Raw genomic sequence first — 15729 nt, 5'->3', positions numbered from 1 at the left:
TCTCTCATTTAACCCTTACAGTGGCCCTTCGGAGTAATTATTCTCATTTTATTTTTTTTCTAATGAAAAAAAAATTTTTTTTTTTTTGGCTTACCGGATCTTAGTTCCCCAATCAGGGATTGAACCCGGGCCCTTGGCAGTGAAAACGTGGAGCCCTAACCACTGGTCACCAGGGAATTCTCTATTCTCATTTTAGAGATGAGAAATTAAGGCTCAACAAGCCTAAGTGACTTGCTCAAGCTCACACAGGAACAAAACTGGAATGTGGACCCAGATCTGTTTCCGAGACTGTGCTCTAGCTGTTAGGTAATCCTCTAAGGATGGTGGCTCTCTCTTTCCTGCCTCCTTCCTGAACCGGGCTGTGGGTGTGATAAAGTGAAGATGGAAAGAGGCGTAAACAGAGAGACGGCAAAGAGCCAATACGTAAAGTCAGAGAGCAAACGGCTCACCCTGTGGGGGACTCTACCTAAGCTCTCAGCCATCCAGGGTAAGGGGTGGGGTGGTGACTCCTCCCCACAAAGCTGGGCTCATGGTTTCCCACCTCCTACCCACTCTCCTAAACTCCCCCAAGGAGTGGCTCCTTGTTTCTCTATTTTGTTCCTGCCATTGAGCACAAATGGGCATGCCTTCAAATACATTTCTGAGAGCATAAAGTTTCAAATTATCTGTGGGTCCCTCTGTATTTTGTGGGCTTCGCTCATTTAACATTTATTGAACAGCTACCATGTGTCAGGTGCCATGCTAGGCCCAGGAGACATGGAACACTGTCTAACAGAGGAAACATGTGTAAACAGAATGGGGCAGGGCTTGGGGGCTGGGGGCAAGGTGGGTTGCAGAACAGGCCCTGAGCTGCAGTCCTGAAAGCCAAGGGAGGAGGGACCAAGATACCAGATCCCATGGAGAGATTAAGGAAATGAAGACTACAGGAGGCCAGGGCACGGGAGGTTGGGAAGCTTCTGGAATTTCTTTAGCACAGTGGCGGGAAGAAATCAGACCGCAATGGAAGGTGGCATGAGTAGAAAGTATAGGCAAAGTCTATGTCGCCTCTTTCTAGAATAAACACTTTGAGATGAAGAAAAGTAATGGGCTCTATCAGAGGACTGGAGGGCAGTGTGAGGTAAGGGCAGGTGAAAGGAGGGAAGGAAAGCAAGAGGGCCTAGAGTTGGAGAAGAAGTGGCCAGCTCGGCCTCTGGCCTCAGGGTGGGAGGAAGGAATGGGTACTGGGGAGAGGCGAGGGCAGGAGGAAGGAGAGGGGGCTGGGATGGGGAGTGCCCGTCAGCACTGGGAACTGGAGGAGGATGCCGACACAGGACAAGTGGGGAATTGCGGAGCAGTGCCGAGGACCAGGTCACAGCTGGGGCTGGAGACCATGGTCAGTCTGAAAGGAAGCCGATCAGCTGGGGCTTAAAGAACCCAACCCACCTCCTGCCTGGAAACAGGCCGTGGGGGAGGCCTGGCCTCTCTTCATAGTTTCAACGTTCTTCGTCTGTCTGGTTTTGGCACCCAGTAGGTGCTCAATAAATTCTCCCTGCCTCTCTTCTCGCAGGTATTAGAGCTGCCCTTGACAATGATCACTCTGAACGTTCGAATCTCCGTTCCAGTCCTGCCAGTGCTTCTGCATGCTGGCATATTTCCAAGGACTAGGGGTTAAATGGGGGCCCCATTAATGAGGCAGTGAGGGGTTCCCGGCCGTCAAGGCAGCCTGGCAGCCTGGGACCTCCCAAGACCTCCTGATGCCCAGCTCTGCCTCTCAGCAAGCCTCGATGGGAAAGTGGTGCATAATGCTGTCATTCTAGATTGGTACCAATATACATTCTTCTGTGGGTGGTAAGGAATATCTGGAAAGCTGACACTGCAGCTTTCTGGGCAAATCCAAATTTCCTTCCAATGGACTCTTGGAATTTTCTCATCCCGGAGTGGGAACAAACCCTGGGCCACTGCTGGTAAGTTCTCCTGTATCTGACTGAATCACACCCTGTCTGGCTGATAATTCTCTCCAGTTGTTCCCGCCCTAACCCTACACCCTTTTCCCATCAGTGCCTGTGCTCATAAGAACATGGCTCTCAGGGTTCTCCTTCCACTCACTGGTTGAGAGACTGCAGCTCTGAATTAATTCTGGTTTAGGGATCCCGACTCTTCTTGCTCACTGTACCCCACTGAATGCAAAGCACTTCCTGAGCACCTACGACCTGCCAGGCACAGAGACAGCATATTTCACACGTGACCTCATTTAATCCTCTCGGCCCTCCTGGTAGGCAGGCATCAATCACATTTAGGGGAGACAAAACTGGGGCTGGAAGAAGATAAAGAATCTGAGCCAAGTCACACAGAAAACGGACAAGACAGATTTTGGACCCAAATCTGTTCAAATGCTTGAACTCTCTTTAACTTCCCTTTTATGAGTCATGATTGCTGTATATAAAATGGCTCAAGACCTCCTCCCTGCAGAGCATGAGGAGGGAGGCTGCTCTTCCAAAGCCTGTCTGCACAGATCTTGCCTCGAGAGACCCAGGCCTAAGTAACGTCAGAGCGGGAGGCCTCGGTGCTCACCTTGCCCCACCTAAGCATTCAGGGATGACCCGGGACCTGAAATCCACGTTCCCAATTCCCTTTCTTTTCTGGGTGAACCCCCATCACGATGGCCTCTCTCTTTTTAAAGTTCAAGGAAACCTGGTACAGGATCTGTCAATGGTGGCATTCCTCTGTTCTAAAACCTGCCCTGGTTCCCCAAACAGGCAACACGGTGTCCCAACTCCTTTACCCAAGAGGTCACTGACAACCTGGCCCATTGAATGGTTTTATGTGGCTCCCTCTTCTGAGCTCCTTTAGCAAGTCCGACTGCTCTGTTAAAGCACATTTTATTATTGACAGAATCTCAGTGAGTTCTCTGAGGGTGCAGACTCTGTTACTTACCTCTGCCTCTGTTTCCCATATTTCATTCATTCATTCAACAGAAGTCTATTGAGCATCTACTATGTGTCAAGTACTCTTTTATGCCCTGGAGATACTCTGGTGAATGAGACATACCATGATCCCTGGCCTCATGGTGCTTCCAGCCTAGTGGGGCACAGCACAGGGCCTGGAATTAAATGTCTGCCAGTTGGATGTGTGGAGCCCCCAGAGACCTGCAAGATGAAATATCCTGGGGTCTCCACAATGTGGAGATATACCCCACCCAGGGTCAGCCCCCTCCCCACATGGGGTGTCACCAGTGGCTCCACTCACTGATATGGTCGATGGAGCCGGCACAGAACTTCCCATAGAACTTCTTGGCTCCCAGGCCTCGCAGGTCATGGATGGTGAAAGGCCAGAGGTGCAGCACGTTGTTCCGGGAGAAGGTGTCCCTCTTCTCCACCACGACCACTTTGGCCCCCAGGTAGGCAAGTTCAATGGCAGTGCGCAAACCACATGGTCCTCCTCCAATGATGAGACACTGCAGAGGGGAGAGAGGAGAAAGGCACTCAGCAACCTCTAGCCTTGCAGACACAAGCCCCTAGTCAGCAGCGTAACTGGGGAGCAAACCCCCATCCACCCAAATCAACCAGTGAGTGCAAACCGAGCACCTGTTAGGACCCCCCATTCATCCATCCGATGTACATTACCTGTGGGCCTACCACACACCAGGCACTGTGCCAGACCCCGTGAGGGACACAGAGGTAAAAGGATTCGGGGGAGGCACAGTAAGATACACGTGAGGTTCAGAGTTAAACTGAACTGGGCTTAAATCCCAGCTCTGGCATTTAACCTCTTAGTTCAAGGTGGATGGAGAGAAGGACACTTTGGGGGAAAGGAGGGAAAGGAGAGAAAAGAGACAAGGATTGGTCTGGAACTAGACGCCGAGAGTCTGAAGTGTCAAGTGAAAGAGTATATGGTCTTGGCCCTGTAGGCAATGGGGCCATGTGGGCAGAGGTGACAAAACAGGACTCTGTTCAAGTCCCATGCTAGGTCTCAACGGACCCTGTCATGCTGAACAAGACAAGGGTCCTTCCCCAAGGAAGCTACAGCCACTTAGGAAAGAAGGGAAGACACATAATGACCTACCGAACTAGTTATGCTGGGCAAAAGTCCTTCCATTCAAATAAAGTCTTATGTGCAGCACCAATCCAATAAAAACAGGAAAAGGGTGATATTCTGGCTGCGAGACATCCCCATGCAGCAGCCTGCCCTACTCCCAGGCAATTCCTGAACCACCTTCAAGAGGCAGGGGTTCAACTGGGGGGTCTAACTAACTGGCGATACCCCAGCAAAGTCACAGGGAAGGAGATCTGCATCCACACCCCACTGCTTGACATTGCACAGGCATCTGGAAACATCCCTTCTGCTTGGGATCAAACTTATCTTAAAAAAATGCATTCCCCTTCCCCTAGCTATATTCCATCATCCAGTTATCACTCATCTGGGGCCTCCAGACTCCCAAAGGGGAACTGCAAATAAGCATATCAGAAGCTCCCACACCACAATCAGTGTGGCTTACTCGTTGGAACCTCCCAGAGAGTTGGTGGAAACTCTGTTAGGGGAAATGAAGTCACCGCTGAGATACAATTCACTCCAGAGACAGGGAGCGGGTATACAAATCCTTTTGCTTCCTTTCTGGTTGGAGCTGACTGCAGAGAACCAACTCCCCCAAGCACAGCTTCCCTCTTTATCTCACACCCCAAACAGCTCCTCTGGCTCAGACATAGCCAGACCATGACGGGCATTTCAAAGCAAGACTCCAAACCCCGACACTCTGAGGTTGGCTTCGGGGTTAAGTCTAGATTCACTGCATTTCTTTGCAGTTAGCGCATCTTTTCCTGTTTGCTGAGTTCTGTCACTCCCGGGCCAGGGATGGAGTGGGGTGGGAGGATGTGGCGTGAAGAAGGGCAGGAAGGGCAGGAGGGCAGGAGGGGAGCCCTCCTGCATCCTTCTATCATCCACCAGGCCTGACCCAGCACCGCTCCCGGGGCCAGGCAGGGGACCCCATTCCCACCAGTTGGGGGTCTGCTGTACATTTCTCACGCAAACAGTAGCTGGCGTACCATTTCTGACCCTCCCAGCTAAACCTGAAATCCCACTGATGAAAGCTCAGTTTTCCCACCACCCTGGGCGCCAGCTCATACTTTGGGCCTGAAATTTCAGAGACGCCAGTCATACCCAAAGCAAATACCAATGGGCCTAATTACATAAAGGGAGAAAATTCGGTACAGATGTTATCAAGACAGGAGAGAAGGCTTGCTGGCCGAGGCCAGGCCCGTTCCTCTAGGAGCACACTTGTTATGATTAACATGGGAACTCGGAGTTCTGACAAGAAGCCGAAAACCGCGGCTGCTACGTGCCTGGGCAGAGGAGCGGGCGAGAAGAGGGCTCCCCTGGCCTGCGCCCATGGTTGACGCTCTGGATGGCGAGCATAGTGCAAACAGACCACGAACGCAAAGCATTGCGATAACTCAATCCAGAGGAACTCGCCACCTTTCCCAGACGCATCCGGGCTTCACTGCTAAGGACTCGGTGCCAAGGAACAAAAATTTTTCATTAAAACTCAGCCTTGAGGCCGAGCCCCAAATTAGATTATACATTCCTCCCACAGGCTCTGTCCTTAGTGCTACCCCAGAACTAAGCTCCACGTGTTATAATTATCTGCATCTGATTCCCAGGCCAGTGCAAAAGCTCCTCCAAAGCTGTCCCCATGTCCAGTACAGGGCCTGGCACACAGGAGGCCTCAATAAAGAACTGATGGATGAAGGAACGTCCCACACCCTCACGGCCCACCCAGTTCTTGCTGTCCGACTGTAACAAGGATGTTCGGTTCACGTCAGCTAGGGTTTATGTCTGCATTTCCCACCCAGGCTGGGGGAGCTGGAGTCTGCCAAGGCCACCAGGATCACGGATGTCAGCAGATCTGTGTGCTCAGGCGACATAAATTTATTACGCAGTGGGGAGCAGGGCAGATCCAACACCAGCAGGAAGTCCACTGTATAGATAAGCTTGGCAGTGCTTAGACCTCCGCATTTGTGGAGAGAGACAAACACCACATGGAAAGATCATCTCTTTATTTATCAAAGGTTGGGAAGAGGGGATGAGGGGCCTCACCCACTGTCAAGGCACAGGGCTGGGGCAGCCCCAGCTCACACAGGACCCCTGTGCTCTCCCAGGGGAGCCCTACAAGCACTACCCACTTCTTGGTGACACGGTGCATCTTCCAACCCCTAAGTGGGTAGGTGTGCTGGGACTGGTGCCAGGAATGCTAGAAGGATCGGTCCCCGGAGGGAGCCGCTGAGTGGAGCAGGGGCTAAGCCAGGGTTAGCCATCCGGAGGCTTGATTTCCACTTCTGAATTCTGCCTCCAGTTTCCTTGGGGGCTCCATGTGCAGACAGCCCAGTGGGGTGGGGCAGAGAAAGCCAGCAAGCACTTGCAGGCAGCTGGCAGACCAGGGTCTGCCATTCACAAGCTCACTCACCCAGGCTCTGCACCTCACTGAAAAGGATGATTATAGGATCTAAACTATACCACACTCAGCACTTTCTACTTGCGAGGCACTGTCCTAATCATTTCATGTATTTCATCCTTCCAACTGCCCTATCTGTGAGATAACTGTCATCACCGTCTCCACTTTGTACGTGAGGATACTGAGGCATCGAAAAGTTAGGCAACTTGCTCCAGGTACTGTTACTACCCCCATATTGGAGCTAAGAAATGGAGGCAAAAGAGGGTCAGAAATTGCTCTAAGGTGGGTCACCTAATGAGGAAGTGGTCAAGTTTGGACACGAACCCAGGCAGTGTGGGTCCAAAGCCTGTGCTCTGAACTGCTTGTCTAACCAGGAGGATGGACCACAGGGGGTGCGGTCAGGATGAAGGGAGGCCAGTTTTCGCTCCTTCCCTGCAGCCAGCACACGTGGGCCTCCTGAATGGAGCTGTGTTCAGTCTGAGTGCACAGGGCCTCTGCATGGAAGGCCTGAGCCTGCGTCTGAGCTGAGCTTCCCTGGGATGGAAATTTATAGGCTGGACGAAGCTAGAGCCCCTGCAAGTCCTCGGAAGCCACTCAGGCAGGTGCCACAGCAGTGGCGGTTTGGGCATGGACAGTGGCAGCCTCTCTAGTGCCTCCGGAGACCTGGAAGCGAGCTGAGTGACACAAGGTCACGTGTGGTGTCGTCTCCCTGGTAGCGGCAGCCCTCCCGGCATGCAGACCCACGGGCCAGCTCCCCGGGCAGTGCTCTGGTTCCAGGGACGTGCCCTCGCGTTTCCTGGCGTGGCTTCGCAGGCTCACCAGCTCTTAGGGCAGGCCACTTATCTAAACCCAGGCAGGAAGGCCCTGACTATTACTGGGTTACCACAAGTAAAAACAGCTCATTCAGAATCGCAGGACAGACAGTCATCAGGTCCTAGGTGCCTTCCACATGCTAATCCGGGGGCCTGGCCTCACAGCCTCACAGTGCTAAGTAAGGAGGGCTTAAGAGAGAGGCAGCCCACTTGCGGCTCGAGCCGAGGATGGAGAAATCTCTGTGACCTGACTCTTCACAGCAACTTCAAGGGCCACTCTGGTGAGGAGCCAACTCTCATCTGACTTGACACGGCCCTGCCCCTGCCCTGGTCTGACTCTCCTGTATCTGGGTCACACCCAGTTATTTCTGGGTAACAATTACCACCACTTACTAACCTCAGAAATTTACAGAGAGGAAATGAAGAAAGATATCCTGTCCTCCCTGCCTGCTCTCAAAACAATAATATGAATTGCTCTGAGAAACATTCCATTCCTCTCTGTCCCTCCCTTTCAGCCTGAGCCGGTGCTCTAACCCTTGTATGAGCAACTATAACCAGTGACCACGGGGTCTGGATTTTCAGGGACAGTTTCATTTGCAAACATCCCGTCCCTGGGCCTTGTGAGTACACTCAGATTGGACCCCCTGTTTGGGAGTCAGAAGTACAATCATCAAGGCTGTGCTTCCTGCCTCTGGGTGCTGTTCATACCTCCTGTATCGCCCCCCCATCTAAGGCATGAGTTCCCAGGAATTTCCCCCACCAACGGAAGAGATCAGCAGCCCACGACTCCTTTCATTTCAGATGCCAAAGTATGTCATCAACAGTGCCAACTCTGTCCCACCTTTGCACGTGCCTGGCCATCCCATATTGGGAAGAGCAAGAGTAGTGACAGTATTGATAATAGCAATAATAAAACTCAGAGCTCCCACTTACTGCCTGCTTCTACTGTGCAAGAACTGTGCTAAGCACTTTGTAACACAGGCACCTCATTTCCTTCCTACAATAACCCTGAACCGGGCATAATTCGTCGCCGTTTGGCAGATGAGAAAATTGGAGTTTAGGAAGGTTAAATGACTTAACCGTGGTCACAGGACTAGGTTGACAACTAACCTCGGATCCCAGAGTTTGTACTTGAAATCACAATCCTATATAAATTCTTCCAGGTTACCTTGGGCCTTGTGTGGTAGTGTCAGCATGTTCCCTCCTCAACTAGATAGGTAAGACCATTGAGACCGCTCGGTGGGATGGCAGAGGATGCAAGAGAAGGTTCCCGTTCCCAAACCTCAGGAGGCTGTCTGGTTGGGAACTAGAGAAAGGGAAACAGAGACCGAGAATACTAGATGGTTTGGGACCACCTGTGACTACTGGAGACATTTGTGGAAGGGACAGATTTGGTCAAGAAAGGGTCCCTCCAGGACACAGCCCATGAGGGAACCGACCGCAATGAGAAGCCCGCGCACCGCAACGAAGAGTAGCCCCCACTCGCCGCAACCAGAGAAAAGCCCGCGTGCAGCAACGAAGACCCAACACAGCCAAAAATAAAATAAATAAATTTATTTTAAAAAAAGACCCTACATGACACTGCCCTCCAATTTCCCTTCTGTCTTCAGCTCCTACCCACCGCCCTCCCTCTCTGCACTCCAGCCGTAAAGGTCTCCCTAAGCACACACAGGGTCTTTTCGCTTGCTTTGCACTCTGCCTGCAACATTCATATATATATATGGCTATTTTATAATACAAAAAAGGGAATATATTGCAGAAAATATATAGGACTAGTTTTATTTTTCTTCATATTAACATCCAGCCTTCCAGCATTTTAAACGTTTGTAAATATTCCAAGCATCTACTTGTATATTTTTCTATGATGGATTTTTTTTCCCTGTTTTCAATCAAGTAGCTTTACAATATTTTTTGCAATATCTTATTATAAAGATTTTCAAATAAACAGAAAAGTTGAAAGCATTTTAGTGCACACCCAAATACCCACCACCTAGATTCTATGATTAGATTTTAGTCTCCTTGGTTTATCATATATCTATTCATCCATCCACCTCTCTACCCATTCATCAATTTAGCTTATTTTTTGGTGCATTTCAATGAAATTGCTGAATCAGTACATTCCTTCCCAAATACTTCAGGATACAAATCTAATTAACTAGAGTTCAATAATTATTAAAGTTCTTCACACCCTCTCAACATACACAAAAATACACTCAGAATGGTTTAAAGACTTAAACATAAGACATGGCACCATAAAACTCCTAAAAGAGAACATAGGCAAAACATTCTCTGACATAAATCATACCAATGTTTTCATAGGTCAGTCTCCCAAGAAAATAGAAATGAAAATGAAAATAAACAAATGGGACCTAATCAAACTTACAAGCTTTTGCACAGCAAAGGAAACCATAAACAAAACAAAAAGACAACCTACAGAATGGGAAAAAATATTGCAAATGATGCAACTGACAAGGGCTTAATTTCCAAGATATACAAAATAGTTCATGCAACTCAACAACTAAAAAACAATCCAACTGAAAAATGGTCAGAAGACCTAAAGAGACACTTCTCCAAAGAAGACATACAGATGGTCAATGGGCACATGAAAAGATGCTCAACTTCACTAGTTATTAGAGAAATTAAAATCAAAACTACAGTGAGCTACCACCTCACACCGGTCAGAATGGCCATCATTAAAAAGTCTACAGGGCTTCCCTGGTGGCGCAGTGGTTGAGAGTCCGCCTGCCGATGCAGGGGACACGGGTTCGTGCCCTGGTCCGGGAAGATCCCACATGCCGTGGAGCGGCTAGGCCCATAAGCCATGGCCGCTGGGCCTGCGCGTCCGGAACCTGTGCTCCGCAATGGGAGAGGCCACAACAGTGAGAGGACTGCGTACCACAAAAAAAAAAAAGTCTACAAATAACAAATGCTGGAGAAGGTGTGGTGGGAATGTTGGTGGGAATGTAAATTGGTGCATCCATTATGGAAAACAGTATGGAGGTTCCCCCCCAAAAATAAAAATAGAGCTACCATATGATCCAGCAGTCCCACTCCTGGGCATATATGCAGACCAAACTATAATTCAAAAAGATACATTCACCCCTATGTTCACAGCAGCACTATTCACGATAGCCAAGACATAGAAACGACCTAAATGTCCATCGACAGATGAATGGATAGAGAAGATGTGGTACATATATACAATGGAATACTACTCAGCCATAAAAAAGAATGAAATAATACCATTTGTAGCAACATGGATGCAACTAGAGATTATCATACTAAGTGAAGTAAGTCAGAAAGAGAAAGACAAATACCATATGATATCACTTATATGTGGAATCTAAAATATGACACAAACCTATCTATGAAACAGAAACAGAATCAGGGACATAGAGAATAGTCTGGTGGTTGCCAAGGGGAGGGGGATGAGAGAGGGATGGATTGGGAGTTTGAGATTAGCAGATGCAAACTGGTATATATAGAATGGATAAACAACAAGGTCCTACTGTACAGCACAGGAAACTATATTCAATATCTTGTGATAAACCATAATGGAAAAGAATATGAAAAAGAATGTATTGGGTTGGCCCAAAAGTTTGTTCAGGTTTTTCCATAAGATGTTATAGCAAAACCCAAACGAACTTTTGGGCCAACCCAATATATATATATGTATAACTGAGTCACTTTGCTGTACAGCAGTGATTAACACAACATTGTAAATCAACTATACTTCAATAAAAAATAAAAAAGGAATACATTATTCAAGTTTTTTCTTTTCAGGTAAAATTTACATACAAAAAATGTACACATCTAAACACACCATTTGCTGTGACAATGTACAATACGTGTTGCTTCTTATAGTATCGGTTTTCTCCCCATCAATGGTCTTTCTTTAGTGGACCTGGTGAGTTCTTGTCCCTGGGCTCTGGTGCTGACATTTTGGTGTACACTGTTACCAGCAAGGAGCTTCTAGTCACAGGGGAGGGCTTGACCAGCCAGCTGCCTTGACTCCCTTTCCTCCCTTTGGGAGAGCAGAAGCCACAGGCCCTTCTAAGACGCACCCCCCCGCCCCACCCCGAAAAAAGGGTGTGGAGGAATCTCACATTCCTTTAGGAGAAATAAGGGAAAGAGACTTCTGAGACGGGCTGAGTCTATATTCAAAGCTAAAAACTCTAGGGCCAAAGCGAGACAGTGGCATGGACATATATACACTACCAAACGTAAAATAGACAGCTAGTGGGAAGCAGCCACATAGCACAGGGAGATCAGCTCGGTGCTTTGTGACCGCCTGGAGGGGTGGGATAGGGAGGGTGGGAGGGAGGGAGACGCAACAGGGAAGAGATATGGGAACATATGTATATGTATAAACTGATTCACTTTGTTATAAAGCAGAAACTAACACACCATTGTAAAGCAATTATACTCCAATAAAGATGTAAAAAAAAATAAAAATAAAAAACCTCTAGGTTTTTTAATCCATATGTAGAGAAAAAAGTAGAGCTAAGATACAGGAACAATCTAGCCTCCAGAAAGATACACAAGTTCATATTTATCACTTTCTTTCTTTTCAGTTACTTAGTGAACTTTTGCTTTTAAACATTACAATGATAATAGCCAGCACTCAGAGTCCTTTATTCTCAACAACGCACACCCATCCTGCCAATTTCACAGCTGTAACTTTTAAGTGCTGGAGCCAGGATTCAAACCCAGGTGCCTGGCTCCAGGAATCCTTCCTGCCTTTAACCACTGCTCTAGAGACCATTGCAGGGAGTTAGGGAGAGGGAGGTGGCAAGTGAGGAATCCCCACACCCTCCATTGCTCCATTTCTTAGTGATTTTTAATTCTTTTTCAAGTGTGTCTATCTGACCTCCTGTGACCTCTTCAAAAGTAGAGGTATGTCTGGCTCACTTTTGCATCCCAAGCAACTAGCCTGACCCAGGTTAAGTGTTCAGTGATGATTAGAAAAAAGGGAGGTGAGAGTACTCAGCAAGGCCCTGGGTGGACCAGTCCGGTGTGGTGGCAGTGACAGCAGCAGGCACTGGCAGGATTCAGTAGGAAAACTACAGCAATGGCAAGACACCCCTTCCCATCCAGGACTTAGTGACTTCTGAAAGGGGCCAACGTCATGGGTAACTCAATCCAATGAGAAAGGAGAACACAGGCTGAGTACCCACCTACACTTTCCCAGCCCAGAGAACCCAGCCAGGGCTGTGACCAGCAGCTGTCAAAATCCATCCAATGTCAAACATTTCCACTCAACAAGTGCCAAGACTGGGGGCCACTTAATGTCAGGAGAAGCATCTCCCGAGTATCTCACATATGCCAGACCTGCAGCAGATGCTTTCTTTAAATCAACCAGCTCATTTCCATAGTGAAAGTGGCATTGCTTTTCCCGGTATACAGTTAAGAAACTGAGACCCAGAGGTGCTGTGACTGAATAAAGCTGGCATTTGTTGAAGCCTAACTCTATCAAGTACTGACCTAAGTGCTTCAGATGTATTAACTTACTCAAACCTCACAATAACCCAAGATTAAGAAACCGAGGCACATAATGGTTAACTGGAGTGCCCAAGGTCACGTCGCAGGTAGGAAGGAGGAACTGGCATTCGGACGCAGGCTTCTAGCTCCAGAGCACAAACTCAGATCCACAGTGTTACACTGGCCTAAGATCACAGGGCTAATAAAAGGCAGAGCCAGGACTCACTACCAGATCCTCGTGACTCTGGCAGCTGGCTCTTTCTTTTACATTGCCCTCGCTGTCACTTTTCTCCCAAGCGTTAGCGCCCGCTGCCCCTTTCTGGCCCCTCTTCTCTCCCTGGTGAGACTCCTCCACTGGTGTCACCTCATCCTATGACCACTCATGGCCACAGGCAAGGTTGACCCTATCAGGGGGCAGCAGCCTTGTCCCAGGCTGGCCTCTACAGAAAGGCCACTGTGGGCCTGGTAACGGATCTGCATGAGAAGAGGTCAGGTGTTCGTTCCACGTTCACCGACTCCTATTGCTCTGAGGTCAGCAAAGGAGAGACTGTTTACCTGAGCCCAGCAGCTGTTTCTGCAGCCAGCTCAGAGCTGGGCTGAGAGCCCAAGGAGCACAAGGCCACCCCTGCCACTCCACAGCCATATCGGGACCAGCTAACCACCCCTCCAAGAGCCCTGGCATATTCCCCAAGAAGGAGGCAGCAGGTAAGAATACACCTATGAATATGCTGTAAGGATGTGCTGGCCTCCTTCTTATTCTCCTTTTGTAGGGTCTCTAGCCCCATAGGTAGGTGCTGAATGAATATGGCTGAGGGGTCTAAGCATGCCCTAGTTCAGGCATGCAAACAGGTCAAGACTTACCAGCCCTTGGATGGAACACCACCGAGAAACAGCATATATGGGTAGCGAAGTAAGGGACAGGTTCTGAAGCTGGCAGGCCATTTGCCAGCTGTGTGCCTTCGAGCACAGCAGCTTACTACACTCATTTCTCTTGACCTCAGTTTCCTCAACCCTAAAAGAGGAATAGGGTATTCCCTACCAACTACAGTTGTTATGGGGATGGAATTAGTAAACTGTAGAATTGTTCACAAAAGAGCCTAGCCTAGCACAGGAGAAGCAGTCAATAAACAATAGCAGTGGCTGACAGCTCCTCTCCTCCCTCCCTTCTTCCTGAGGAGCAGTCCTAGAATGAAATCAGCACTTGGATCCCTAAGAGATGTGGTCCAGTCCATCCAGGGATACGGATGCTGCGATCCCACCAGTTCAAAGGCTGGGAGTGGTTTGCATCCCTTGGGGCAGGCATACTGCCTTTATCAGGGCATCTTCAGCAAGTGGATGAACCTCACTTGTAGCCTGGGCACCCAAGAGGCAGCCGGGCTGCTGTCCCCTGCACTGGCGAGTTGCCCTGTGCCCCCTGAGCTCACAGGTACGTGCACCGTCTGACCTGGAAGGGACTTTAGATCACAAGTCAGTGCGCTTTCTCTGTAATGAGCCAGATAGTAAATATTTTAGACATTTTTGTCACCCGCTGGCTTAGATCATCCTGTCTGACACTTCCTTCCCTACCGCTGCCTTCCCCTTAGGGGGCCCAAGAAAATATGAGAGCCTCATGAGAGCCCAGAGGCCATTTTCAGATGGGTTCCCCTTGCCACTCCTGGGATGCCCTCCCGAAGATCTCTGCGTTCAGGTCTCAGCCCTAACATCACATTCCTCGGTAATACCTTCCCAGCCCCACCTCGTTTAATCCAACACATCTCCCTGTTTATTTTCTGCACAGTGCTTATCACAACCCTAAAGCTCTTTTTTATTTATTAACTAGTTCACTGTGTGTCTCTCCCTCTGGAATGTAAGCTCCACCAAAGCAGGGGCCTTTTCTCCCTCACTCATGCTGTATCCACAGGGGCCAGAATAGTCCCTGACCCATAGGAGGTGCCATGAAATATTTGCCAAATGAAGAAATGCATCAAATCATGCCTTTACCCCAAATCAGGATGCACACAGAGGCTAACGGAAGTGTCATAGCCAATATTTACTGAGACACTGTCTCAGGGGCTTTACATATAGTATCTTATTAAATGAGTCAGAAACTAACTTATGAGACAGGAACTATTTTCTCTCCCCATTTCTGATGAAGCTAAGGTCCCACGGCTCAAAGGCATGTATCTGGTAAGAGGCAAAGCTAAATTTCAAACCAAGGGGTCCAACTTTCAAATCTGGGGCCCAAACTATTAACTACCACCATTGCTTATTTTACCTGGGATTATATCAAGTTAGTATGTACACAGATTGTCTGCAGCTGATTAGACACGCTAATGGGCAGCGAAGTGTCTTTCGACTTGTCAAAAGTGGAGGGAAGACATTATTATCTAATATATGCAGTATAAGGGACTTTTCTCATATTTACCGATGAAATAGCTAGGCTCAGATAGAGGGAACAACGTCAGATGTGACAAAGCTAGAGGTGACAGCAAATCTTAACATTTCCCAAGGGAAAATCCATCTGGTCAGTCGCACCTTGATCCACCTCCTGGAGGTGGGATATACGTCTGGTACCCAACCCACAGAAGACGGCTATACAGAAAAGTCCCATATCCCAATGTGGATCACCAGCTCCAGGAGACAAACCCTAGTGTATTTACGTTTAGAAGGCTATAGCATCTCACACGCCTTCCAGTCCAGGGAACCCCTTCTCACCAGGGTAATACAGTTTTGACTCCGTTTGCAACTGCTACAAAAGAAGTGAGTAGACTTACTCGGAGGCTCTTGACAGCTTCCAAGTGGGTCACTTTACAGTATAAAGTGGCTTGTAATTAAAGTGTTTTCAAAACTGTGAATAGATCACAGTGTCTAGACATTGGGAGACTCCAATGTTACTTACACCATCCTGCCCACCCATGTCTACAACCTGCCAAAGAACACACTATGTTTTCTTTATCAGAGCATCTTTAAGGACATGTTTCTGGAAAGCCTCTCCTCTCAGCCTGCTGGGAGCTGCTTGGGAATTCTTTCTGC

General features: G+C 48.6%; 1 protein-coding gene across 1 annotated transcript in view; it reads right to left on the bottom strand.

Annotated features, from left to right (window-relative positions):
• LOC309965384 (F-actin-monooxygenase MICAL2-like) overlaps positions 1-15729 on the bottom strand; it is a 144550-nt gene that overhangs the window by 53621 nt on the left and 75200 nt on the right. Inside the window, exon 4 of the mRNA XM_082844856.1 lies at positions 3226-3433. Coding sequence (XP_082700982.1) covers positions 3226-3433 — 208 coding nt within the window. The remainder of the gene's footprint in view (positions 1-3225; positions 3434-15729) is intronic.

Source organism: Leucopleurus acutus (assembly GCF_964270905.1).
Source record: "Leucopleurus acutus genome assembly, chromosome: 8".
NCBI lineage: Eukaryota > Metazoa > Chordata > Mammalia > Artiodactyla > Delphinidae > Leucopleurus > Leucopleurus acutus.
The sequence above is the reverse complement of the archived record's forward strand: the minus strand, read 5'-3'. Positions and strand labels throughout refer to the sequence as shown.